We start from the raw sequence: 26,973 nt of genomic DNA, 5'->3' as shown, positions 1-26,973 counted from the left end.
GCAAGAATTAAATCAATAGTTTTCAAATATTAGGAGTTAAATAGGGTCATTATTTGGTGTATGCATTCAAATCATTATTTATTTAATTTTTTATTTTATATTTTCACAATAAATAAAAAACTATTTTATTTTTCTCTTTAAGTTTCCCTATACTTGACATTTCATAACTGTTATTCTATTTTCGATTTCTGGAGTGTATAGTAAAGACCACCCGTGTTTTGGCCTTTGGGTGACCCGAAGCAAAGTCCCAAATACGCAAAATCACTAAAGATAAATTAAGTGTTGGGCTTTTAGATACGATAAAAATGTATAATATGCCACGAAAAGAAAAAAACAAATCTGAAATTTTTATTATAGTTATCTATTGTTATGTGTTGTTTATTATTTAGCTTAGCGTAGAAAATTGTATTATATGTCTTCATTCTTAATTTATGACCTATGTATAATAAGTACTTTTCATTCCTGGTAAAAACGATATTTATTGAATCTGGGTACTTGAGCATATATTTACAGCACACAAATGAATAAATTATTTACAGTAGTAGGAAATGGTCTATGTTATCAAGTGAAATTCATTTTTTAATTTGAGCCAATTGTCAATACCTAGATTAAAGTTCAGTTGGTCTACGAAATTTATTACACAATACGTTAATCCAATGAACCTATAAGCATAAGAACTAATAAGCTAGGTATTACCAGAAAATGTGTAAAGATAATTCGTGTATGGGTTTCATAATATTCATAATGATTTACATTTCTGCAGATTGTTAGATAAAAAAAACTTCAAAGCAATCGTCGATTTAACACCTATATATAAATTATTATATTTCATCTGACGTATTAATAAACTTTCCGTTGTATTATTTTAATATTAACATTAAAATGTTTAGTTAGGTAGATGACTTCGTCTAATGTAGTCGTATACTGTAGTGTAGTCGTGCTGGTGAATTACTATTAGGTATACATTTTACAATCTAAACTCAACAGTAACGGTGCAATACTCATTATATCGATATTTCAATTAAATCAAATATTTCAATTTTCATATCTTAAAATATTATGTTATAAATTTCATTAACAATTATTGATTAATGATTACAACATAAATAATTACATAATAATTATTATGTTTTGTAAACCAGATATTAAACTAAATACTTTATCAATGGCTATTAATAATTAATTAATTAATTATTTAATTTATAAAACTCGTAAAATAATTTAAATTTGAATGTAATTTTGCAATGATCAAAATATTATAAGAACCATTTATTTAACTTAAATCAACAATCATGTTCACTACCCAAAAAATGTACATAATATTACCTATATTATTATACAAGTTGAATGGAAAATTCTAGGTACACATTATAGGTACACACTACACATAATAGAATAATACTCAGAAATAAGAAATAACTCTATAAAATATATTACTATCTCAGAAGTTGCAAATTTTAGATCATTCAAATAGTTAAGATGTAACCCCGGTATCAGGATATAAACATGAATAAAATATATTAAGTATGGGTATAATGATTGTTCAGTGTAACCATACTATCGAGTTCATAAAAAATTGAAGTTGAATGAAAATACGGCAGTTTTAACTAAATATTTTATTTTTGTTAAAACCATTATTTTGTAGGTAATTTTTATATTTTTATTAAACTGAATTTTGGATTTTTAATTTTGGTTTGATCAAATTGTCTAAATAGATCAAGAAATAAAATTAGTGAATGAACAACTATAAGGTATTAATAACTCATAGGTATTCATTTATTGTGATCGAAACATGTTTATAGTAACATCTTGATATCATTCAAACAATTAAAGTAATATGACATATTGTGGTTTTTACACTCTTTAGATAATTCGTTTATTATTCATAATAGGTACGCTTATTCTGTAGTACCTATAATGGCAGATTATTTTCAATAGCTTCGACGCGCGTCTTCAAGTACATGATCGACGAATATTCCGCACGATTGAAATTATTATTTGCATATGACTTATTTTTAGATAACAAGAGAAATGTATAGATAAAATTAGTAAAATTAAACAAATAAATAACTATGATAATTAGGATAACTATAGCAAACTAATAAAACAAGTAATAAGACATTATTGATTACGATTGAAATTTGAAATGCCATTTTACTAGTGGGATTATTATCAGGATTTTTTTTGAATTTTACTATCAGGAGTCGATCAGGAGTAAAAATTTGTTGGCGAAAGTTATAGCCTCTTGTTATACTCTGTATTATAATTAACTAGATACCATATATGCGTAACAATTCAGGCGTACAAAGCATACACATGTTCAGTTATATGGAATAATTTTTATTGGCTTCTTGTTACTGAATTCTGAAGATTGATTTAACCATTATTTTCTTAAGGGAAAATAATTATATTATTTGATACAATTTCGTAGACAGCTTAATATGGATGCACATTGTTCCTGTCGCAGCAGTTATTTAATCTACTAGATAGATAGAGTTGAAAAATGTAATTAATCACGATGAATTAATACGCTCTATATAGTTACAGCAGTGGCGCACGGCCAGAAGAATTTCCTTCCTGTTTCCTGCGAAACAAATATTATCGTAAGACGTTGATACTACTGTCTGTTTTCGTTTTTCTTTTTCCAATAGGCATTTATTTTATGGTATACCTGTTAACATTATTGTTTTGTCTTTTGTGTCAAAAACATTGAACGCAACTTGAACGAAATCTGTGATTAAAATAGCTTTTGGCGTGGATACTGATGGGATAGAATCATAGACGATGTGGTGGCGAGGTGAAAGACGAAGAGCCACGACAACAATGGTATCGTTATAACTTATAAACTATTAATTTATAATAGCTAATACTCAATAGCTAATGATCTGGTCCAACTATACCTATATATACCAGAACATATGAATGCATATAATATAATATGTATTAAAAAGATATTTTGAAGTGTTTTTTTCTTTCTTTTGTAATTTTCTGCCGTCATATTATATTTCTCACTGATTAAAAAAAAAAAATTCAATAGAAAATTTGCTAAACGACTCTGAGGAGGAAATGAATGCCGGGCAAACGCCAAATTAGTGGGTCAAGTGTAAAACGACAGCGGAACGAGGAAAATCGTTGAGGCTCCGCCGCCGCTACCGGGAAGGTATGGTAGTCGGCGAGGAGGGCGGGTGACGTGAGGAGAAAAAACGCAGTTGGCAACGTTTGTGTTACGCCACGACTGCCGCCGATCGATCCACAAGTTTCCCGAACAAACGTCAGCCGACGCGCGTTTGGATAATAAAGGGTGTTTTCTGCAGATCCACCCCACCTCTTATCCCATCGGGCGCCACCGTGTTACATCCCTAATTTCAATGGGGGCGACCACCGCGCTCTAGTGGTGAACTCACCAACGACCACATACCACAAGTATTTTTATCACGATAGGAAGCACAATACAAAATGCACGGTAGCCAGCCATCTTGCTAGACTGCAGTATAATGGAACGTACGGGAATATCATATTTTTATTTTATGACCTGTATCGTGCTTTCGTATCAACAATCAACTCCTGTTAACACATTTTTTAGAAATCCAAAAAAGCCATAACATTTGTGAACAAATTATTTGAAATGTATTGTTACTACCGTTAAATACGTGATTAAGAAAAAAAGTTAGGTAGGTACAGTATGTAATATTCCTACTGATTTCGTAAAATTAAAAATTAAGACCCTTCAATTGAGAATATTATTTTTTTATACTAAAATTAATACAAAACAATACAATACAAGTAATTTCTGAAATAACAAGGATAATAAAAATACTTATACCTGGCTATAGACGCACAATTTGAAACATGACATTCAATATGGAAATAATTTATATAAATCAGTTGATGTAGTACAAATATGAGTCAGATAAAAATTATCAAATATATTCATATATCCGTTATTTAAAATGTCATTTTCACTGTGAGAGCGAAAAGTATAGTATGAAAATGTAATGCGTGTTTTGTGTTAACATTATAGTATACAGAACAATTGTGGTAGGATAGAGGTACTTTATAATAGTTGACACTATGCAATACGACTTTTTCAAACGTTGAATAAAATAAACGTTGTATAACGAATAATTTCGCCATAGCCAATAACCTGCGGATTCACTGTTTGAAAAAGAATTGGCGATACTATGGGCGTAAAAACAGAGAAGATACTTGTCTTGAAAGTGAGGTAATTATCATAAACATTTTTTAATTTAACATAACCTATACATAAATGTATATATATTAACATATAAATTATTTTTAACCAATTTATGAAAACGCGTCTGGTTGTCAGATATAATATTATAATATTATTTTGTACATGTTATTATATCCCTGCAATACCGTATCAACAGAAACACGTAAAACAGTTAGCACCTCCGGGGGTTTAAAAAACCAGAGGTCGTACTTATAGACTATATATATACTATATAATAAAGCAAACGAAGAGTTAACCATGATTTTTAAATTAATCCCGCCTAGGTCATGGTCACTATCTCCCCCCCACCACTACACAACTACATATTATCAAATTATATAATTAAATAATAAAAAGAACTTTAACCGTTGACATAATATTATCTACTAATATAATTATCAGATGATGATGTGTACTTATACTGTATAGGTACCGAGTACCCACGTTTTTTTTATCGTCCAGCGTCCGTTCGCGTTAAATACAATGCGTTTTACCATTTATTTAGTATACAATAAATAATATATAAGTATAATAATTAGTAATTCAAATCAATGAATTTATTTTATACATTTAGTTTAAAGATAACTATAATAATAGGCAAATAATGAAGTTTGTTTGTCAAACAAAAGATAATTTTCATAATGTTTTTTGCTAATAGCCAATTCAACCATTTAAAATCAATCTAATAAAATACCTAACCGAACCAGTTATTCAAATTTAAATTTAATGTTCAATTATTATTCAAATTTACTATTTAATAATAAGTAACTACGTTGTTAAAAAACATTAAAAAGAATTATTTTTGTTCATATACAATTTAATAATTATAATAGTCTGAAAAATGTAAAAAGGTCCTTGTTTGTTGAGATTGACATTGGCTGTGAGTAATAAACGAATATATTATAATAGGTATAATATACATATACCTACATTTAAGGCATTATACCTATATAAATACCACACAGATATCGTCAAATATATTTTTAATTATTATATAACAATATTATCTAGTTATATGAAGAACAAATCGTAAGAAACATCTAGGAGATTACAAAATCATATTATGTACTTATTTAATATTAGGTATACATAAATTTTTTTTTAAACACATAATATAAAAGTAATTTAAAGTAATATATTCTTGTGATGTAACTCATTACTTTTTTTATTATAGCAAACTACGTTCTCATTTACTAATGCTCATTTACATTTCGAATAGTTCGTTTAAAATATTTATTATCTAAATAGAACTCATAATAATAGCCTCATATCTTAGGTATGTATTTTTTATTTATTTTGAAGATGTTTCAATTATTTTTAAATTTGAAATACCATAATTCATAAATTATTAAAAGCAAGTAATACATTTAACTCGGCGAAGTAATGTATAGATTCACTGATGTAGGTATTTCTCGTACCTATTTAGAACTTTTAAGTGTTTAATTTTATGCACGGTTGTCCACTATTCATGAATACATTTTCTTTCATGTCCACTTACGTATGCGTATTAGTAATAGTGTTCAATTTTTTTTCTCAAGTCAACAACATTGCCTGTACTTACAACAATTATATATTTTCAAATCCATGATTTTTTTTTTTTTTTAGTATTATTTGTAGAAAATTATGTCATTATTATTCCATTTTGCAGTCAAATAAATATTGATTAACACAATATTAGCATTATAGAAGGCACACACTTATCACTCATTTATATACAAATAATTAATTTTATATTCAATGTTCATGAATATACATATTTGAATGTATGAAAGTTATTTTACAACGAAGTACTTCTTCTGTATTCATGTCTCATGATAAAGCGTTTCCTATATAAACTATAAATATAACTAAAACTTTATAAACTATAAAATAGTAACTAATAAACTAAAATTGTATCTAATGTATAAGATTTAAATTAATAATTGCAGTAATTTTTGCAAAATAAGACAGGGATTGATTTAATGTTGTTCAGATATCATTATATTTTTGTATCACGTATTAGGTACACGTAATTTACGTACACCGGATGACAGTTAAATTTATAAGTTATCACTGTTTGATTCTTGATAATTTACAATACTCAACAATTAACTGACTTAATTCACAATTTTAGATTAAAGACAGTAAATCAAAATAACGGCTCTTCATAGTTAATGATTTCTATGAAACTATTATAATGTATCTGCTTTAAATAGATAAATATAATGCATATTATTATTTAAATCTACGTGGAGTAATATAATGTGAATAATGATTAACTTAAAATTTGCTTAGCAAATGTTTCAGTATTAGAACTATTGAACGTACTGCCTTATACTATACTCAAACATTTGTAAACTTTTACAAATGTGCAAATGTTCAATATATACCTATACTCTGTAGTCTATACTAAAAAAATAAACCAATCAGTGTATGAAATTACATATTCCAGAATGTTAATTTAAATGACAGATAAATCATATAGATACTGTACTTAATAAAATATACAGTATAAAATGGTATAAAACTACTACAGCAGGAATATTAAATGTTACATTAATGTAAACAGTATATTATTACATATTATTACATATTATTACATATTAATAATATTATGTTTTTGTTTTTAACAATAACTTTAATAATATACTTAACTAACCTACATAGTCGTTCGTGTTTTTATTATTCGTAAATTTTAAATCCTTTCAATTAATATAAACATTAATTACGCGTTAATACCTATACCAATATTATAGTACTAACAATGTTGAAAACTAAAGGTTATTTTATTACATTTTCTGAATTAATTTATGTAATATCAGCATTTTTAACATGACAGGCGACAGCTAACACTTTTCGATTAATATTTTTGGTACCTATTTATCGACAGTGTACGTTTTTAGAATTTATGAAAACTGCAGCAGGACTCGCAGGAGTATAATTTATCAATATGCTATTGATATACACAGGATAATTAATTTACCCAATTCTTATACTATTCTCATACTATCTTAAAATATTTAAATTTATGTATTTTGCAGTATTATATTACATAAATACGACAGCAATATAAGGTTGGGTCACGTTAATAATGTATTATATTATTATGTATTTATTATTATGACATAGGTATAATAAATATATTTTTTACTCAGAAATTGTAATATTAACCGTTTACTTGAAACATGCATATTGTTATTAGTACAAACAATAAATTATTAATTGAAGAGTGTAAAAGTTCAGAGTCGTACATAACGTTTTTCCTATGTACCTATAAATTATCATGGTAACTATTCAAAATATGTACAATGGAACTATCCCAAACCTAGAGAAATAATTTTTTTTTTGTACGAAAAATACTTAAAACCTAAATACAGTAGTATTAAATATAACAACGGGGATATTACTTATTATAACTATTTAGACAACCACTAGAATTGTTTGGTAGAAATATTCAGTACTATATACTATCATAGCTATTTGATATTGTAAACGATTGAAGATATTTTTTTACAACTTTTATAGCACATTTTTAAATTATATAGACACATTCAGTCAAGTTCGCGTGATACAAGTTTTTAGTATTATGTTGCGTTTCGTGGTGCAATAGTAAAAGAAAAATATATTATAAAATATACGTATTGCAAAATGTAGGTACATATCTAAATAAAATTGGCATTTTGAAATGTTTTATTTTCTAAAGATTTTAAATGGGTCTGGCGCAAAAAACTATTTTGATATTCTACCAAGGTATGATAAACTTTTTTCAATAATATATTTTTTTAAACTTTATAGACACTTACGTGATGAAAAAAAGTTTGCTTATATTGTTATATTTTTATTTCCACCAACTTAAAGAAAAAGTTGTTTGATTATAAATATATAAAAAATCAATTTGTAGCAATATGTATAATATAGGCTGAACAAAAAATGTTTTATTTATTGTAGCACGACTGGACAATAAAAATCAATACTTTTCCGGCCTATTATTGTGGTTAATGACATTGGCAACAGGTGTTATGTACGCGTACATATATTGTTGTTAGTACAGTCTGTTATACTGGTTGGTTTGATGCTATGAGCACATATTGGCAACTAAATCTTTGGGAAAAACTCGGACAATCGAATTTTGAAATTGGGCCAACGCACGTAAATAGCCACATACGAAAATAGATGAGCTATACGAATAATTAATAATTAACAAAACAAATTAAATATCGTCAAATTGTGGTTTAAATTGTGATATTCAAAATAGTTGGAAAAATGATTCAAGAAATATCTATTATAATGCCTATGCAGGTATAGTTAATATCTATATTTAAAATACGTGTCTTAATAATTAAGACTAATTTGTTATTCTTCACTTATTTTGGCTGACGATAGAAGAGGGAGGATTTGCTGTATCTTATGCAAATTTTTCAAAACCACTACCACGTTCAGTTTAATTGGGAAATGTCCCGTGATAAAAAGGGGAAGGGGAATACGGTCTTGGTTAATGACATAAGGCGGCGTCAGCTGTCTGGCTACGGAATGTGGAAAAAACACAGAATTAGATTTTCGCAACCGTTTTTTGGCGATTGTTTTACGTATTATTATTTGTACAACGTAAAACGTTTACATACCAACTCAAATTAGTAAGACATGAATGAACTGATGATGACTACGATGAAAATACTATACTTAATATAAGGTAGGTGTCACAAATAAAGTTTAACTCGAAGTTTAAGGAAAATATTTTGATGAATAGTAATTAATATACTACCGTATTATGCCAGAACCGTTACAGAATATTAAAATTGTGTTATGGATAATAATATAGTATATTTATCTTATAGATACTAAGGTACCTACTTACCTATTTGAATTCAATGAAAATAACTTGTTTTAAATATATAATACATTTGGCCAACTTTTGGCTGAGAATTATATTGAATTTAAAAATTCATCAAAATGTAAATTAATATTTCAGAAAATTTATAGTCGATAAGCATAATATTGTGCAATGTTTTCACATAGTAAAATGGGTTGTTATTTCTATCTATACACATTACACCCGTATACACCATAATACGCAATAAAATACTACAAACTCGTATTCTACCAACATACGAAAATGTTTCAATAACTTAAAACAACAATATGTGTATATTTAGGCATTTACTACAGGTGAAATCATTACTCGAAAATTGTTTAGGCAATTGGTTTTTTTTATAATTGTGTCACCAGGAATTGTTTAGTTACAAAGTATAGCAATACGTAGTAGGTATTAAAAAAAAAATTGTTTGATAAGATTTGGACATTTATTGGTATGTATTGCAATATATTTCCATGGCGAATGACAAGAGTTTAAGTTTTGTACAAGGATTATGGGTTTGAATAGGTTTATAGTAAAGGAATGTCACGTGGCCGATAACTTCATGTTCTAAATATCAATAATTATGTAAAATGGACATGGGTATTATTTTTTAATATTGCACAAACTAAGTAATAAACTTATATAATATAATAATGTACGTCTACGTTACAATATAAATAATACAATTATTGATATTATTATAACTATAGTATAGACGTGGGTTTAATAAATACAATACAATATAGTATAACTAGTGTAAAATAGATTGCTGAAATAAATTCAAATAATAGGTAACAAATAACAATAATAATTATACACATGGATGTCTGTAAACAAGTTTTTATAAATTAGTCTGTTATAAGTACCTACTATCTAGTGTCATAGTATCTACCTATTTTGTTTAGTTAAAGAGGGCACAATTTTAATGAGCAAAATATGCTATAAAAACATGGTTTCGTACTTCAAGTAATAACTGAAGGGGTTTACATTAAAGATAGCTATTATAAAAATTCTAAAGGAGGATTTTGTCTTCAATCGTAAGAAATTCGATGTTTGATATCTTTATCTATTAACTTTTTTTTATTTTTTATCATTCAATTATTTATTTATTCATTTATTTCATTCATTAGAATGATAAAAAATAAAAAAAAAGCTTGATTTTCATCGTTTAATATTGTACGATCGAAATACCAAATCTAAAACGGGCTTCTTACGATTCTTGAAAATATTTTCCTCATCTAGGTACAATTTGTATAATAGGTGTGTTTACTATAATAAACCTTCAGTAAGTATTACTTGAAGTACAAAACCGTGTATTTCAGTAAAAATTGTTATTTAAAATTATACACGTTTGTTTTGTAGGTACCTACATATTTTTATTATAATATAACGTATTTAATAGGTTTTAACAAAACTATACATCTCAGCTCACCAATGTGATCGCATGTTATTTTCTTTTTAAAATAACATAGCAAATTACATTTACTTCAAAAAGTAGGTAGTACCTACATAAGATATAACGAGTGAAATAATTTGAAACTTTAAATTATCTTTTTAACTACTATTTGATTTAAATAAGGCTTATCAGTAATAAGCAAGGTAATAACCGAGGTAATAACTATTGGCTAGTCGTAAATTAGTTTAATTGTATTGTAATCATAGGTAGTATTTTCGTCGTTCGATCGAACATGCTATTTATTTAAATTACTTTAAAATATTAATCATATTAATGTAACTAATTCAACCGTTAAGTAAAAATACTATTTAAATGCGTCTCGATGAATTTGCCAATTGTTGCATTTGTTTAAAATAAGAATTAACTATAAAGTTGCATATAGGCATATAGCGAATTAACCTCGGAATCAACTCAGACAAATTATTGTTATTAATTCCCGTTCGATAATTTTGTTTTACAAAGGCGTATATTATATTTGATTTTAGTTTCCAATCTACATGAAAATAACGATGTATAATTATAAATTTTAAAAGTCAACTATTATAGTTATTACATGGAAATATAACTACTGGTACATGTATAAATTGAATCATTTATTCGTGGTTATTTAATGTAGGTAACTGGTAAGTACCTATATTATTATGAAATCACTATACATAGTTAATAGTTATTATATGGTATGTATTTTATAATTAAAATATATATACCGTGGTACAAAAATGTCTAGAAAAAATTCAGGTAAATATATGTTTAAGCAGGTATACAGTATACGTATTATACATGCGGCTATAAATTATATATATATTATATGGTTATAAATTATATTTTCACCAATTTAAACTGCATTTTTTGTAATGCAGTTCTACACTATCGTTATTTTTAATTATAGGCAGGCAACTATACAGAATTTAAATTTTTTTGACTTTTAAGGAGTTCAAGATTTTTGTAATCCAGGCCAACCATTCAAACATTGCGATGAATTCGCTATTGATCCCTATTTTGAATAGTTTTATAACGATTTAACGACGTACTAATAACAGACTATTAAGTACCTAATGATAATATCATTATCGTTTAAGTTTAATTTATAGGTATTTGTGCATTGTTGGAATTTAACTAGGTATTTGATGTATGCTAATACCTATATAATTATATAGCCTATATTAATCACAGGTGTTTTACAATAAAACTCGCTGACGACTGTCAGTGCGAACTAATGGTGCGTATTCGATACGATCAATACGGTTTTCCGATAATTCGAATGTTCAGGCACGAATTCAGTATCTACACTCAACAGTTACAGTTGTACAATAATATGTTAATGCTTCGGTACATTTGTGGATTAAATATAAAAAAGAGTTGTCTAGAATTTTGTGCAAGAGCTAATAATTTTATATCTAAAAATCAAAAAAAAAAATTATAAAGTTAAAATCCCTCCACCGCATGTTAATCTCTGCGGTTGTGCGCCTATAACTGCAGGAATTCAAATTCGTTTAGGCAGGACGTGAGTAATAACATATAATTCGTAATCGTTCTCGCGTTATTTAGATGTGACCCTAACCCTATCTATGGTATTAACCCTTGTGTATACCAGATATTGAAATTTGGTTTTTGTCCCGTAGGAGGAGCTTGAGATGACGCTGTAAACGGCAATTGGTACAAAAAGTCAAGGTCAGACTTAGCCACTTAGGCATTAACCTAGTCGCCATGACGACGCGGAATCGTGAAAAATTGACAATAGTCTATTGGCTGAACGGGGAAATCGATAGGGGACTGTCCCCAGACAACGAAAATAATATATTATATATACCTATATGGTTAATAATAAAACTGCACCGTCGGCGGGATTGAACGTGGACCGTCAATGAATTTGCCGGTCTTCCCCGCACAGGGCGACCGAAAAGTTTGGTGGAGGAGGGTGGCGTGTGACTTTATCCCTGTGCATGGGATAGGTAGGCGTGGCCAGAGTGTCTTGTGGGATCCGACGATTCGTTCATTACAGACGAAACACGGCCGTCGCCGTCTATCGGTGGACGACGTCGGCACTCGGCATTATCGGCAGACAGCAACCATTCGCCAGTGAACACATTAGATACCACTAGGAGTGCCTTGATAGAGGCATATCGTCTCTATCAAGGCACTGTAGATCCCACTAGGCAGCCCTCGCCGGAGGGGGGGGGGGGTGATGGTGCAATAACTAAACCGCCCAGCCACCCGCATGCTTACCTTGTTGGTGCGCTTGCCATCGATAGCCACGATAAATCCCACGCCGCACGCTTCTTTCTCCAGCTGCGGGTCGTACAGACCGTCTTTCTGCGGACCGTTCCATGGGTCCTGCTGCTCCGGCACCGGTTGTTCTTGGTGCGCGGCCATGTCTAGGTGAGAGGGTGGTGATGGATACCTGGAACAACGAGTGTGACGGCCGGTTAGACGACGATACGCGTGTCGCGACCTAATAAAGCGGTAGCGCACTGACAACTACGTACCCACTAACGAACGCGCGGCGTGCGGGTGGTGTCCGTCAAACGGAACACGTGCGCCGCGCTTACTGACTGTAGAGGTACACAACGCCGACCGAGCGAGTCGATAGAATCGGCGGGGGGCGATGTGTATTTTTTCCGCCGCGGTACCTACGCTATTGCAGCAATGTTTGACTTTTTTTTTCAAAACAATTTTTCCAGACGCGATAGAATATTATTATTATGATATACCGTCTTGTGATGTTATCGAGTACGGCGGGCGAACGCGACACAACGATGACGGTTTAATATTATAATTGTAACGCTACGGTGACAGGTAGTTGTATATTATACTGCTATAATATTATTATAGTCTGGACGCGGGGTGCGACGAGGAACGGACGGCGGCGATAGACTGAGAACTCGTCGCGGCGAGCGTGTGCACAAGACTGAAAGCGAATTATGCCGTATCGTCGTACTATCGTGCTGTTACCGCCGACGGTGCGTTTGGGGGTATTATGGTACTGCCGTCTGACGCCACAGACGATGGTGCTGCCGATTTTGTGTGTTATCGGAAAGAACCAGCGCCGTGCGCATCGGCGAAATCGACCGGTGCCGGTGCCGGCGGCGCGCGCAGCGAGTCGGCAGTGTTGCCCCGGCTTCCGGAACGTAATTATCTGCTCCGTCTGTCGTACTTCGGTCCCCATTCGCCTACATCACCCGCACCACCGTCGGCACCAACACCACCGCCGACGACCGACGAACCATCCGTTATCATATTTTCTCCTCTATGACTCTGGGGACCACCTGCGAATATTTTTCACCCCTATGCGGCTCTGCCAAACGGCTAACGTGGGGCTTTAATATTTAAAAACTACCCGAATGTGTTTATGCTGTTGTAATGCTGTAGTTACTGCATAACGCTCAATTTTAAATCTCGAGCGTAGCCAATTCATTTTTACTCAATCCCCGATGTCTGTTATTATTGGCAGCCGAACACGGGTTTAGTAGGTACCTACATACTTTAATACCTACCATTTTTTTGGGAATATTGCGAAGCGGGGGAAAAACATTAAAGAAAATACGGTTTTTGGGCTAATGGAAATTTTCACGAAACGGTTTTCGTGTGCAATTATTTTGCACACGCATCACTTTTCTAGCTAGACATTTTCACTGTAGCTTAAAATAATTATTTATTAATATCAATATTTGCACAAATTAGTTAAAACTAGTAATATAATATAATATATTCTACGAGGCAATAGTAATAATTATAGTCTGAAGTTTGATTTTAAACTTTGTTACGCCTCCACCTACCACAATAGTAGTTATACGACCACGATTAGAGATAAATATATCTCTTAAAGTGCGTGTGATTATATATGTTCTCGTTCTGGATCCTTGGCCAGCAAAGTTACTCGGCAGTCAGCGTTATCGTTCGTAGTTTCGTACGATTTGCTGCGTCTATATTATAGTTCTCTATTAAAATATCGTCTGCTACCACCGGCATTACGTTTTTTGATACATTGCCAACGAATATTATATTATTATTATTTTTCTGTACATTATAAATCCAGCCGCGTGGCTTATAAGGTTTATAAATACACGTAACTTTCTACACGATCATCCTCAAAACGGGTTTATAACGTGAAAATATTAATATTTGTCAAACTGTTTTTTTTTTTTTTATCAAATCGTTTCCACTAGCTTTATTTACCTATATATATATATCGATTGACTATTATATTTTTATATATTTCAGTTTTAAACACGTTTAAAGCCTTGATATTGTATTTCTTTGGTTGCGGTTAAACATCCGACGTCTGACACTCTGACCGCATTTATAACAGCAAAAAACGCTAAAATGGCTGTCCCAATTAAAAACTACAAACGAGTTATAGGTACCTACTTGGTAATTTATGAGAGTCTCTCAAAAACAAAATAGTCAAGCTCATATGGACGATCAACCCACTCGAGAATATAAATATTTAATACTGTAATATAATATAACATTATTCTGGTTTTAAATTCAGTTTCGTATTTTTTTCATATTCCGTAAGTATAGTTAAATTTATTGTTCAATTCACCTTTATATTTTCGTAACTGATAACGAAAATTATGTTGGATTTCTCCTTTACACATTTAAATTTGTATATATTTGGTAACTGGATATATTATTATTTATTTTTATGCAAAATGAAAAGATAAGGTACCAAAAACGTTTTTATTGTTAAAAATTAATGAATTCAGAGTATTTAACATTATTTTGTCAGCGCCAAGCTGATTTTTGAAATAGAATATCGATAACATTATACGTTATATTAGAGTGTACATTTTATCATAGGTACTACTAAAACAAATAAGATAATGAATATTTAAACTGCTGGCTGTAAATAACATCATGGTAAGTAGCCAAGTAGGTACCTATTAAACGTATTTTAGATTATATTCCTAAGTTTGCAGATCGAATGGGACATCGGTCGAGGTCTACATATAATAATTTAGTCATATTATATTATACTATTATATTAACTATTAAAGTCGACAACTAAAATAATGAATAATCAATAGACGATAACAGTTTCTATTCGAGATAAAATATAATTAATAGAATGAAAACAATCTGAATCGTGTACTATAATTTGTTAATCTAATATGACAAATTATTGTTAAATTTACCAGAAATATTTTTACGGTTTTTAGGGATACCGGATATTTATCCCATCTTTCTCTGAAAATGATATAAACATTTTATATGACTTTTCACGTTTCCAAAATGTATTAGTAAAATTTTTACTTGTTACTCAATGATTTGCTTAGTTAATATTTATCTCAATACTGCGATATGGATACCCAGTAGCTGTATGGACGCATGGTTAAAATTTTATAACGTAATAAATGTATTATAATAATATAACCCAAAACGTCGTCGTCGTCGTTACACCTAGGTATAAGTTTTAGAATACCTACGTCTTATTATAATATCATCTGTTCCGAATATTCGTATGGAATATTTATCACAACGTGCCGTATGCCTGTAAATTGTTGTTGGGCATTATAAGTTCGTGGGCGTGTGTAAGTAGGTATATATTATTATATACATACATCGAAGACGGGCTTATTGAAATCCTATACGACCCACGCACAAAGAGCCGAGTCTGGTTTTTAGGGGATAATGCGTGTATTATATTATAATGTATTCTATATACCAACGTTCCTAACCTCACTCATATATTATTATGCGTGCGACAGCTCAACTTGTTGTGATAATATACCCGTGAGCATATGCCTACGGCATAATACCATTTTAATACTTAAAAATATTATCGGCTGAATATTGTTCGTTTAGGTCGGCTTTTAACGTACATATAGCCATAGTTACCGAATATATACGTCCATAAGTCTTTTCAAAATATATACCTATATAGTCCGTCACGACACCGTTGGAAGGGGACTCAACCTCGCAATACGAACATGTAAATGTCTCAAAATGATACGAGTATTCCCTGTACAACTACTCCAATAGAATTTAATATTGTATTGTGTCCACTGACGACGAAATAAAATCAAAGGATAGTAGATAGCCAGGTATAGGTACCTACTAGTGTACGAATTCCTTGTCGTATGAATAATGTATATGTCTCACATACATAATATTATTCTCCATCATATTATTATTATATTTTTATAATATCGATTGGTACCTCTTCCTCTATAACCTATATTATGTTAAATTATGTTAACCGAATATAAGTTACCTATTAAGTAGCGTATATTCAATACATGCATGTACGTCGTCCGTAAAAGTACGAAGAATAATACAATTTGATTAATTTTACCAATAGGATAATATGCAGACAGCTACTGATTCTTATAGGACCTGTAGGTAATAAAGTAAACATCGTAAATGGTTTTCATGCTACGACGATATTATAATATAGATACAACTATACAAGTAATATAATATATTATGATACCTATATCTACTACCTATGAGTGTATAATATAGGTAAGTATACAATACTACAATGGATTTATTCGCGTACCTATAGACTGTGCATTCAGTTAAATCATTAAATTCATTTTCAACAAAAACACTATAGGTACAAAATGTAATATTTATTTAAATATTTAAGATATTTTAAATAGTAAAATGTATAAAATGTGTACTACTGTGGCACTATATGTCATGCAATACACGTTAAGACGTAAAACCATTTTTAGTGCAGGATTAATATATAATATTAATTATATTGTAGTTTGTAATAATTGTAAGTTGTAACTATAATAATTGTTGAAAATGAGATATTATATAAGAATTATATTTATAAATAGCTCATAGGTTAGGTACATACTATTGTATCATTTCACATTTATATCATTTACTTATATAAACTTTACTAGTTTATTAAAATCTTAGTATGTTATACTAATATGAATATGACTTTTCAGCTCTAATTTATTACATTTTACTATCGACTTATACTTGATAATATTATAAACGAATGCCACCAATCTGTTATTATAATTAGTTTTTAACAACTAAAATTTGATTTAAAGTTCTATGACTTGTAATGTTTGATCGATCAATTTGTATTTAATTATAATTTTTAAATAATTAAATAATAATATAATACATATATAGTAGGTATACACAATGTTACCAAGCGAATAATAATTGTTTTGGGGGGGAATAATTTAATACATTATCTTTATTCTACCATACCATACCTATTACAGTTATTTGGTTATAAGTACTTATAACTTATAACATTAAATAATAATAATCATGAACTATAACATGAGCAGATAAAGCCCAACGAGTAATGAATAATGATCAAATTAATTTTTTAGATAAAAATGTATTTTATTGATATTGTTATGTTATCTTAACCATTCCTCGTTAGCATATCACCGCTACAGGACCACACTAAATAATTAAGCTTACAACTTAAGCTAACAAAACTTGAACTAATTCATAGGCACTAAGTTCATGAACTCGTTCATTTTCACTAAATTAACTTTATTTATTCTAGTTCATTTATTTAAAAAATAATTACCTATATAGCTTTTCCCCGCCTCAATGATTATAATATTAATATCATATGCATTAGGTACATATGTAAATTCTACAGTATACCTACTACCTAAATACTTCTAATTAAAAATGATATCTATACCTACTCATATTCATACGAGGAAAAAAACCCGTAATGATAAAATCTGGATTCATACCGATAATTATTTTAATCAATATAATGTGAAAATAATGTTCTATGGATTAGGGTCTGAATAATATGAATAAACAAAAAACGATGTCAACAATTTATCATTAAATGTTTAAAATTTGTTTTTTTTTTTGGTACCTAGGTAATTAAAAAAACCTTAATTCATTATTTTAACAAACGATTTTAACAAATATATTTTATCTAATAGGTACCTAATTATGAAATAAAAAATAAATGAAAAAATATTTTTATAATAATTTAACGAAAATCATTTTTTATTTATATTTTGAACTTTGAACTTTGAACTTTGGATAAGTTAATTTTTACCCACTCATTCCGAAATCTGCTTATACAAATATTATGTACCTCCTATAATAATCTCTATAAAAATAGTGACCATATATGTGAATATTGTGAGTTTGAATAATATATCAACTATCAGATTTAATTTAGGTTGATAAATTATTTTTAGTATTAATATTGACCCCTAACTATTTCATTATTAAATTATAGTCACTAAATACCTCTTTACCGCAAAAATTTCGGCATGAAAAGTTCTATTTCAATGGCAAAACAAATATATCAAATTATGTAGACTACTAAGAATTAATATATATAATTTTAATAATGTAAATGATTTTAAATCTTACTTAAATAATGTTGATCTTACACTAATCAATTTATGATTAATCACGAATGTAATATATAATTTCTATTTATAGTATTATAAATATTTAGTAGGTATGTTATTAACTGAATTCAAATCAACTTCTCAACATAAGCAAATCTTAGTATATAATTTAATTTATTTTATGAAATAAAATAATAAATATGAAAAAAAACTAATAATAATAATCTAAAAATGAAGTACAGTTCAACAAATGAATAAAAATTATGATTATAAACATATAGGCATACATGTTAGCATACTGTCGAGTAAAATATATTGAAATATTATTTTAAAATACTGTAGTAAAATATACAAAAATTATATTTAATAATTATTACTAAATAGATACGATATTTTGTAAATTGCATGGTTATAACCCAGACAGCATTTTTTTGTTTAATAATATTATTATAACATTATAATAACGAATAATATTAGTATAACGTTGTTATAATACTATTATAATATTATCATTACAAAATGCTGTCTGGGAATTTGTAATAATTAAATATTTTCACGTTAACGAATTTCTATAAACAAAGTTACTTATATAAATATATTATTACTAAGTAACAAAGTTTTGGGAGTATAAAATACGAACATATAAATTAAATAATCGCTTTTAAGTTTAAACAAATCTTTAATAGAAATGCAGTATTTTCCAATTGGGTTAATATTATATAACAAAGCAATTTGATGCGAGAGAGAGAATGCTTTTTTTAAACAATAATTATAATGTTTTATATATTATAGTTTATAATATTATTCTCAAAGAAAAAAATAATATGCTAATGAACATTTTTGAATTGGTTTATGGAATTAAACATTGGTTCCAATTGAAATTTCGTTTTTGTAATTTAAAGACAATTATATTATTAATTATTTATTAGTTTTATCGCTTTTATTTCTTGATGTGTCAGTATGAGCAAATAATTGATAGCTCATAAGTATATTGATTAGTTTCTATTACGGTTCAATTTTAAGCATTTCAAAAATATATCGTTATATTATTTTGTGTTAAGTATAATATACAACACATAATAATATAACAGACTAACATAAATTATTTGATTATCTGGTGTTCGCAGTCACTTATAGAAAACCACATAAATTGTGTACGTCTTATCTTGATTAAAAAATACTCCAAGTTAACAAAACCTGCAGGCGAGTCCATTAAATTAAAGGTTTTTTTTTCGTATAGATATTACACCATTCGTTTGTAAAGTGTAAAGTGCTCCATATAAATTATCGATATATGGAACATGCGTCCGATAATATACAGAACACTCGCATTAATGTGCACACAAATAATGTTATTATCCACAATCAACGTGATTGATGTGATCTACAGGCACTTGCAGCACATATACCTAACACATACATATTTTATAAATATCTATTTATATCTGTGTAAAGTATCGTAAAATGTTTACGTTTCATATATTTTTGGTATACGTTTTTAAAGGGAGTATACTGCAATACTGCAGAATACACATTGCGCTTATGAGAAGTATCAGATCAGATCAGATCGATTAAACGAGGCGATAGAACTGCTCTTATCCGTTAATAATAATAATAATGATAATCATATGTAAATAACAATCGATGAGTTTTCACGGTATTCGGTCATAATTACACGTTAGCCTATCTCCAAAATGGGCATGTGTGTTGAGTAAAGCTGTAATAATAATGGGCTCGCCAAAACCGGCTGGTATAAATTAGCAATAATAACAATAATAATAACAGTGCGTAAAGGGAAACCAGAACACTCCGTATACGTACACGTTTCCATTGGGTGTAGTGAAAAGAAGGGGTTCGGTTTTCATTTAAACGAGTAGATCAAAAAAGATTCGTCCCAATCTATTCGCCGAGTTGGTTGACGGGACAAGCATGTTTAAATTAATCCGTCTTTGTTGGTTCATATTATTATTATTTGCACAATTCAGGGTAAGTGCTATTACACGTTTATAGTATATAATATGCTCATCTTTATCCCGCGATGGATTTAATTATTTAGGAGTCCCTTATTGTATAATGAGTTTTGTGTGTTTATCAACTTTAGGATATGCGACTGTTCAAAGACTTAAACGATTATTCTCGCGTCGCTGCTCATCCAACGCAGTATTTGGCCGACGGCTCTCAAATACCATTATTGTCTGTAAGTTCTGCGAACAAGTATACAATTCGCTGGTACCGTTCAGCGATTTATGTGAATGTTTACTATGTCTTATACTATAAGCAACGAATCAATTGCCGATTCGATCATTTAACCACATTATAAAATATATAACTTACACTATGAAACTCGACTGGCTATAATAAGCGGTTTTCCCGTCTATCTAGCTTCTGCAAGACAGAACGTCGAATACGGTCAACAATCTGGGACGACACCACAGGAAAAGCGTTTACTCGGATTGGTCGGATTGGAGTTCGTGTTCGAATAGATGTACCACGGTCAGACGAAGGTTAGTACGGTATAAGCGTTCACGGTTAGGTTATAGGTATATGCCTACTATTATATGCCATTCTTATTTCTCAATTTCACATACTCGCGTAGCATATTGTGCACCGTAAATACAAATACTACCCAATTTCATAAAACTACTTTTAAATAAAAATCTATTGTGTAAAATATTGTGAATGCCGAGAAAATATAATAATAATAAAATTCAAAAGCCTGGTGGGAGGAGGGTGATAACGCCACTAGTGCCTAGTGGTACCCCTTCCCTGGAACCGTACCTGTAACAAGCTGTATTTAAATATTATATGAATACGACGCGTGTTCAGACATTGTTTACGATCAAAAATTTGTGGATCGAACGTCGTTACCGAAACATCGTATTGTTTTGTGACCGGTTCAAGATGCCCGGGGCTCGTGACGAATTACTACAAACGGCTCAACTTGAGTTTCTCGAACAAAGGTTATACATTATTTTCATAGAACACGTGTTCATTATTTGAATGAAAATTGTGTATTGTATTTATAGGTAACGCGCATGATGTGTCCGTGAATTCCACATGTGGTGTTACTGTTGCTTCTGCTACCATTCCCGGTTACAAGACTCCTAGGTTTTTAATTAAAATAATGGGAGGTCAAGAATCTGAGAAATTTCATTGGCCTTGGCAAGTCGCGGTGTTAAATGGATTTCAGGTATTATGATGGTAAAATAAATAATAATATTGTTCATACATCGTCCATTATATTATGCGTTTTCACCTTTTCAGGAGGTAATTTGCGGTGGTACACTCGTGGCTCCTGGTTGGGTGCTCACAGCTGCACATTGTTCTAGACAAAAACTATTCGTTATATTAAAGGAATACGATTTATCTGTTTATGAAGGCGATGAGATCAGAGTGAGGGTATGTATGTTGTATAATATGTATACAATGGGTGACACGATTTATCTGTGTGTAAAGGCGATAGGATCAGATTATGAGTATGTATGTTGTATCTACATGTACACATTATACAATATAAACAACATACATACCATTGTATACGATATACCCATTTTATTATAGTGAATGGTGTTTAGGATTTTCAAATATTTGCTTTGTAAACTTAAGTAATAATTATTATTATTTCCACAACAATTATTATAGGTTGAACGTATTATAATACACCCCAGATACAATCCAAATACAATTGATAATGATATGGCTCTGTTAAAATTACGTGCCTTGGATTTAGAATTAGATGGTGGATTAAACTTGCAACCAGCTTGTCTTCCGCCCTCCGATTTTCAACGGCGGAAACGGAAGCCTAAAATGTGCGTAGTTATTGGATGGGGAAAAGTGCAATCTCAAGATTCTTATGGATCCCAAATACTTCGAGAAGCTAGGGTATGTATAGTTTAGTGTTTATTACTAAGTAGATAAGAAATTAGGTATAGGAAGGTTTAATACATATTAATACAACATTAATGAATAATCAAATTCCTATCAAATATAAGCAAACAATTTATTTTCTGTTTCATAGCTACATAAAGATTTGTCCGAGTTATAAAATATTTTTATCTATCGATAGCTGACAATATTAATATAAAAATATGTTATATCTGTTGAACAAAAATGCAGTTCTTACAATGAGTAACTGACTAAATATTTCGCAACTTTCACCAATAAAATTTTTAAAATAAATTGAGAACTCAGATAATTGTTTATCAATCTAGCTGTACATTTTTGAAATTAAATCGTCCCTCATAGTATGACAATTCTTAATAATTTGTGTATATTAAAATGGGTAAAAGTATTTATGCGTCATTGCGTCATAGGTACGAAGTGGTAAACTGTCGCTCTGTACAGTCCTTAGTTTAAAATGCACAGTGCGGATACTTTGTACTATTATTTACATAGAGTATATAATATATAATATAAACAACTCTGAAGTCATGACTAGACTATATGTTATCAAGTTAAATATTATTTGGTAAAACTAAGTATCTTATAAATACCAAATAGTAGGGAATCGTGGGTGATCAATCATAATCCGTTTTTAAAATTAAAAATCTGTCAAACCAAATTCTTCCAGTTTTGTCTAGCTTATTGGTCTAAAAGTCACTTTATTTCATCTGCTGCAGCCCCCTTAAACAGCAAAGTTTTTACTTTAGGTGTAAATTGAATTTCTAAATTCATACAATTTACTGATTATTGAAGTATAATAAAAGATTAAAATATTTTGTTAGTTTTGTTCATGAACCATCTTTATTAATATTGATATCGGGTCTTAATAGTCTTATAATATTTTGTTTTTTTTTTTTTAATTACCTACCTATACGCAGCCGGCTGTACTTTTAATCTTTATAATCAGATCCAAGTAATTAAATATATTTCAACAAACGAATAATACTAAAATTAATACTAAATAACTACTTAGGTAGTGTATAATATAAAATTTATTATTAGTTACGCATACGCATAATTCTAATATCAAAATATCATCTCCATGATGATAAATCTACTCGTTATAATATATTTACACTGTTTACATTTATATAGCAATCAAGACTATTTTTAACTTTGTAAGTAAGCAAAACATAGTTTTTTTACAATATATTTATACGCTGTGAAGTATATATTTTCATTATATAAAAAAAACATAGGAATACCTACTCATGTACCTACAAGAAATATTCACGATTCAATATTGATAAAGGTTAACTAATTTTATTATTCATTTAGATAGATCGCATATTTTTAGTATAGAAAACATTATATAACTAATAGTTATGGGTGTTGACCACGGACATTGTGCCGGGCATTGAAAACAGTTTCACATTCACCGAATCACAAGTCACTAATATAGCCTATGCCCTATACTCTATATGTACTTATCGTTTGCGTAGGTATTGAAGAGATAAGTATACTAGGGAGAACAGTATAACACTGTAATATTGTTATGAGACAGCAAATTAAGTTTTTTTTTACTGTAAATCAGACCTAACTAAGGCACTTACACAATCAATTACAGCATTCAGTACCTATACCTAACACTACTAAATATTAATTAATTTAGTATTAATTTATAATACAACACAAACTCATTAAAAGTACCAAGTTGAAGTCTAACTTGCTTGGATTGATAATATATTTCATATTTCTAGCTTATATTGTTTACGCATTAACGAATAAAAATTGCAAATGTTGCCCATTTCTCGTGACACATAATAATACATGAAATGTGCGTTTGTATTGACATCTTCAGGTACCGATCGTTGGTCAGCGGACGTGCCGATCTGCGTACTGGCGTTATCAGATCACTAACAATATGTTCTGCGCGGGGTACAGAGACGGTCGGTCGGACACTTGTTCGGGTGACTCGGGCGGGCCTTTACTATGCAAAATGCGTGGCCGGTGGACGGTGGTGGGTGTTACAAGTTTTGGCTATGGCTGTGGCCGGCGCGGCAAGTACGGGATCTACGCCAATGTGGCCAACCACGTGCGGTGGATCAAGTCCGTGATAAAGACGTCTGGCTATCAGTGAACCGACGTTGACTTCCAAAGGGAGTGCTTGAATGCACTCATTTATAATAGTTACCTGATTTTGTTCGTTTATATATTTTCTTGTCTGTAATATTATATAATATATAGATAATATTTTTGCTCAAAAAATAATATTTATATAATGTATTTCTGAAATTATATAATAAACAATATTTAAATATTATTTCATTTATATATATACATTCAACATTGTACGAGATGTAGTTAAAATTACTACTACGTTTACCACTAAAATATAATTTTGATTATAAAACAATCGTTATCATTTTTATGACTAGGTACCAATTTTAAATTTGTTTCATACTACAATAAATTATTTTGATCAATTTTTGTAATTTAATTTAATACCGTTCTTTAACCATTTGTGAATTGTAAAGACATGGAAATATCATGCGGTGTGTACCTATGCAATATACATGGTTTTGAGACAGTTTATATTTACAATTTATTTTACACTTCTGTTTTAGTTTTTGGAAGGATTAGAGTATAGGCAAATACACTTACACTAATACTACAGTAATACGGGGTGATCCATTTATCATAAGACATTCATTATTTCAGAAAACCTATTTTTGAAAATAATTCTTTTACATAATTTTAAGTTGTTACAATAATTAAAAAAAAAATTATTTAAAAAAGTTTATTGTTATATTTTTTTAGGTTAATTACTCTTTTGAATCACAACAAATATACAATTTTAATTGTATATTCCAAAGCAGAATATTATTTGGAGGATTTTGATCTATACAAATACAATTTCGGACAAGTAGTTTATCAGTCACAATGTATAAGTATTTTAAGTATAGATGCACGGAGTAGTAGACCAAAATATTGCAGGGTACCAGGGGTACTACTGTACTCAGCTCATATAAACTTTAGATATCTATAAGTCATAAGGTATTCATTCAAATTTCGTTTATACACATCGAAGTACCTACTCCAAAAAATATTTTGCTTTAGAATAGGGATTTAAAAATGCACGGTAACATAAAAAAATACCTAGTATTAATATATATTTTCTAAGAACATTTTTTTGTATTTAATGGCTTCCAATTATGTAAAAAAAAAAACTTTATAGGTTTTGAAATAATGAGTGTGTTACGTTAAATGGATCATCCGGTTTACAGTAAAATATAATAATGACAACTATTTCACTAAATCTTTGATAAGAAATTATAAAATTTTGAATTAATAGGTATTTTCCCCTTGAAAATATGTAGTTTATTTTACATTTGATATACAATTATCCAGAGGCCAAAGTAACAATGATTTCTCTTCATATGAATCGGACATTATAAAATCACCATGGTTAAATAATCTAATATTATTATAATTATGATCAGTCGATCATCATGACTCATGAGTGGATTGCAGTGTATGGTATTAGTTTAGTAAAAATGTTCTCCATAATCTATAACCTCAGATGCATAATTTCAATTGTCATTCTAAAGCAATTATGTAGTGTCCTTTATCAATACAACGAATAATATTTTTTAATAAGACATAAGTTAATATAAAATAGTTGATAAAAAAATTTTAACAATTAAAAATAACATCGAACTTAAATTGCTTTGTGATAAAAAGTAATGTTATGATTTGGCCACTTATGAAACTACAATTTTGTTTTTATTTCACATTTATTAAGTTTTAAAAACTATTTTAATGTGTTTTATTTTTATAAAGTAGTCTTTGCAATTTAGGGAACCTATACAAATGTCAGGAAGACCTGTTTTTACAAAATCAATTATTTTTTTGTAATTCAAAAAACAATAATGCTAAAGACTTCCTTCACTAAATATTTCTACTGTTAATATTTTCTAGACATACCTAGCACGATTTAAAAAACATTTTGGTCATTTTTAAGCTATGTATAAACATTTTAAATTTTAACCTTAATTTTTTTTTCAATTTATTAAACAGGTAAGGATATTTTGTTTGTTTTTAGGTAAAAAAACTTGGAAATTTAATTGATTTTTATATTTTGTTTTTACATCAGTTTAAAAATATCAAACATACATTATTATAGTTAACATTTTTATTTAGGTACCCACAGCTGTTTGAAATTCAAATTTTGAAGAAATTGGAGATT

General features: G+C 29.4%; 2 protein-coding genes across 4 annotated transcripts in view; one reads left to right on the top strand and one right to left on the bottom strand.

The window, feature by feature from the left end:
* Window positions 1-13,514, bottom strand: part of LOC100158883 (putative glutamate synthase [NADPH]) — a 31,364-nt gene extending 17,850 nt beyond the window's left edge. For both annotated transcript variants that reach the window (XM_001948751.5, XM_008188801.3), the window contains exons 1-2: window positions 13,011-13,514; window positions 12,751-12,925 (exon numbers count right to left, since the gene is read on the bottom strand). In XM_001948751.5, coding sequence (XP_001948786.2) covers window positions 12,751-12,897 — 147 coding nt within the window. In that variant the 5' untranslated portion in view covers window positions 12,898-12,925; window positions 13,011-13,514. The remainder of the gene's footprint in view (window positions 1-12,750; window positions 12,926-13,010) is intronic.
* A 6,703-nt stretch (window positions 13,515-20,217) lies between these two features.
* On the top strand, window positions 20,218-25,905 carry LOC100573080 (trypsin). Of its 2 annotated transcripts, XM_029487244.1 has the most exons (7): window positions 20,218-20,828; window positions 20,944-21,039; window positions 21,225-21,802; window positions 21,869-22,032; window positions 22,107-22,241; window positions 22,485-22,724; window positions 24,586-25,905. In XM_029487244.1, exons 4-7 carry the CDS (start codon window positions 21,967-21,969, stop codon window positions 24,862-24,864), a joined length of 720 nt encoding a protein of 239 aa, XP_029343104.1. In that variant the 5' UTR covers window positions 20,218-20,828; window positions 20,944-21,039; window positions 21,225-21,802; window positions 21,869-21,966; the 3' UTR covers window positions 24,865-25,905. The 2 variants fall into 2 exon arrangements, with proteins under 2 accessions (XP_029343104.1, XP_029343105.1); XM_029487245.1 differs by lacking the exons at window positions 20,218-20,828; window positions 20,944-21,039 and having other exon boundaries at window positions 21,065-21,802.
* The last annotated feature ends 1,068 nt before the right edge of the window (window positions 25,906-26,973 follow it).

Source organism: Acyrthosiphon pisum, chromosome A1, assembly GCF_005508785.2.
Source record: "Acyrthosiphon pisum isolate AL4f chromosome A1, pea_aphid_22Mar2018_4r6ur, whole genome shotgun sequence".
NCBI lineage: Eukaryota > Metazoa > Arthropoda > Insecta > Hemiptera > Aphididae > Acyrthosiphon > Acyrthosiphon pisum.
This window is presented reverse-complemented; position numbering and strand designations above follow the sequence as displayed.

Coding starts and splice junctions, on each gene's coding strand:
- LOC100573080 (XM_029487244.1), top strand. CDS start 21,967: ATGGGAGGTCAAGAATCTGAGAAATTTCATTGGCCTTGGCAAGTCGCG. Junction 22,033..22,106: donor CGGTGTTAAATGGATTTCAG/GTATTATGATGG, acceptor TCACCTTTTCAG/GAGGTAATTTGCGGTGGTAC. Junction 22,725..24,585: donor AAATACTTCGAGAAGCTAGG/GTATGTATAGTT, acceptor TGACATCTTCAG/GTACCGATCGTTGGTCAGCG.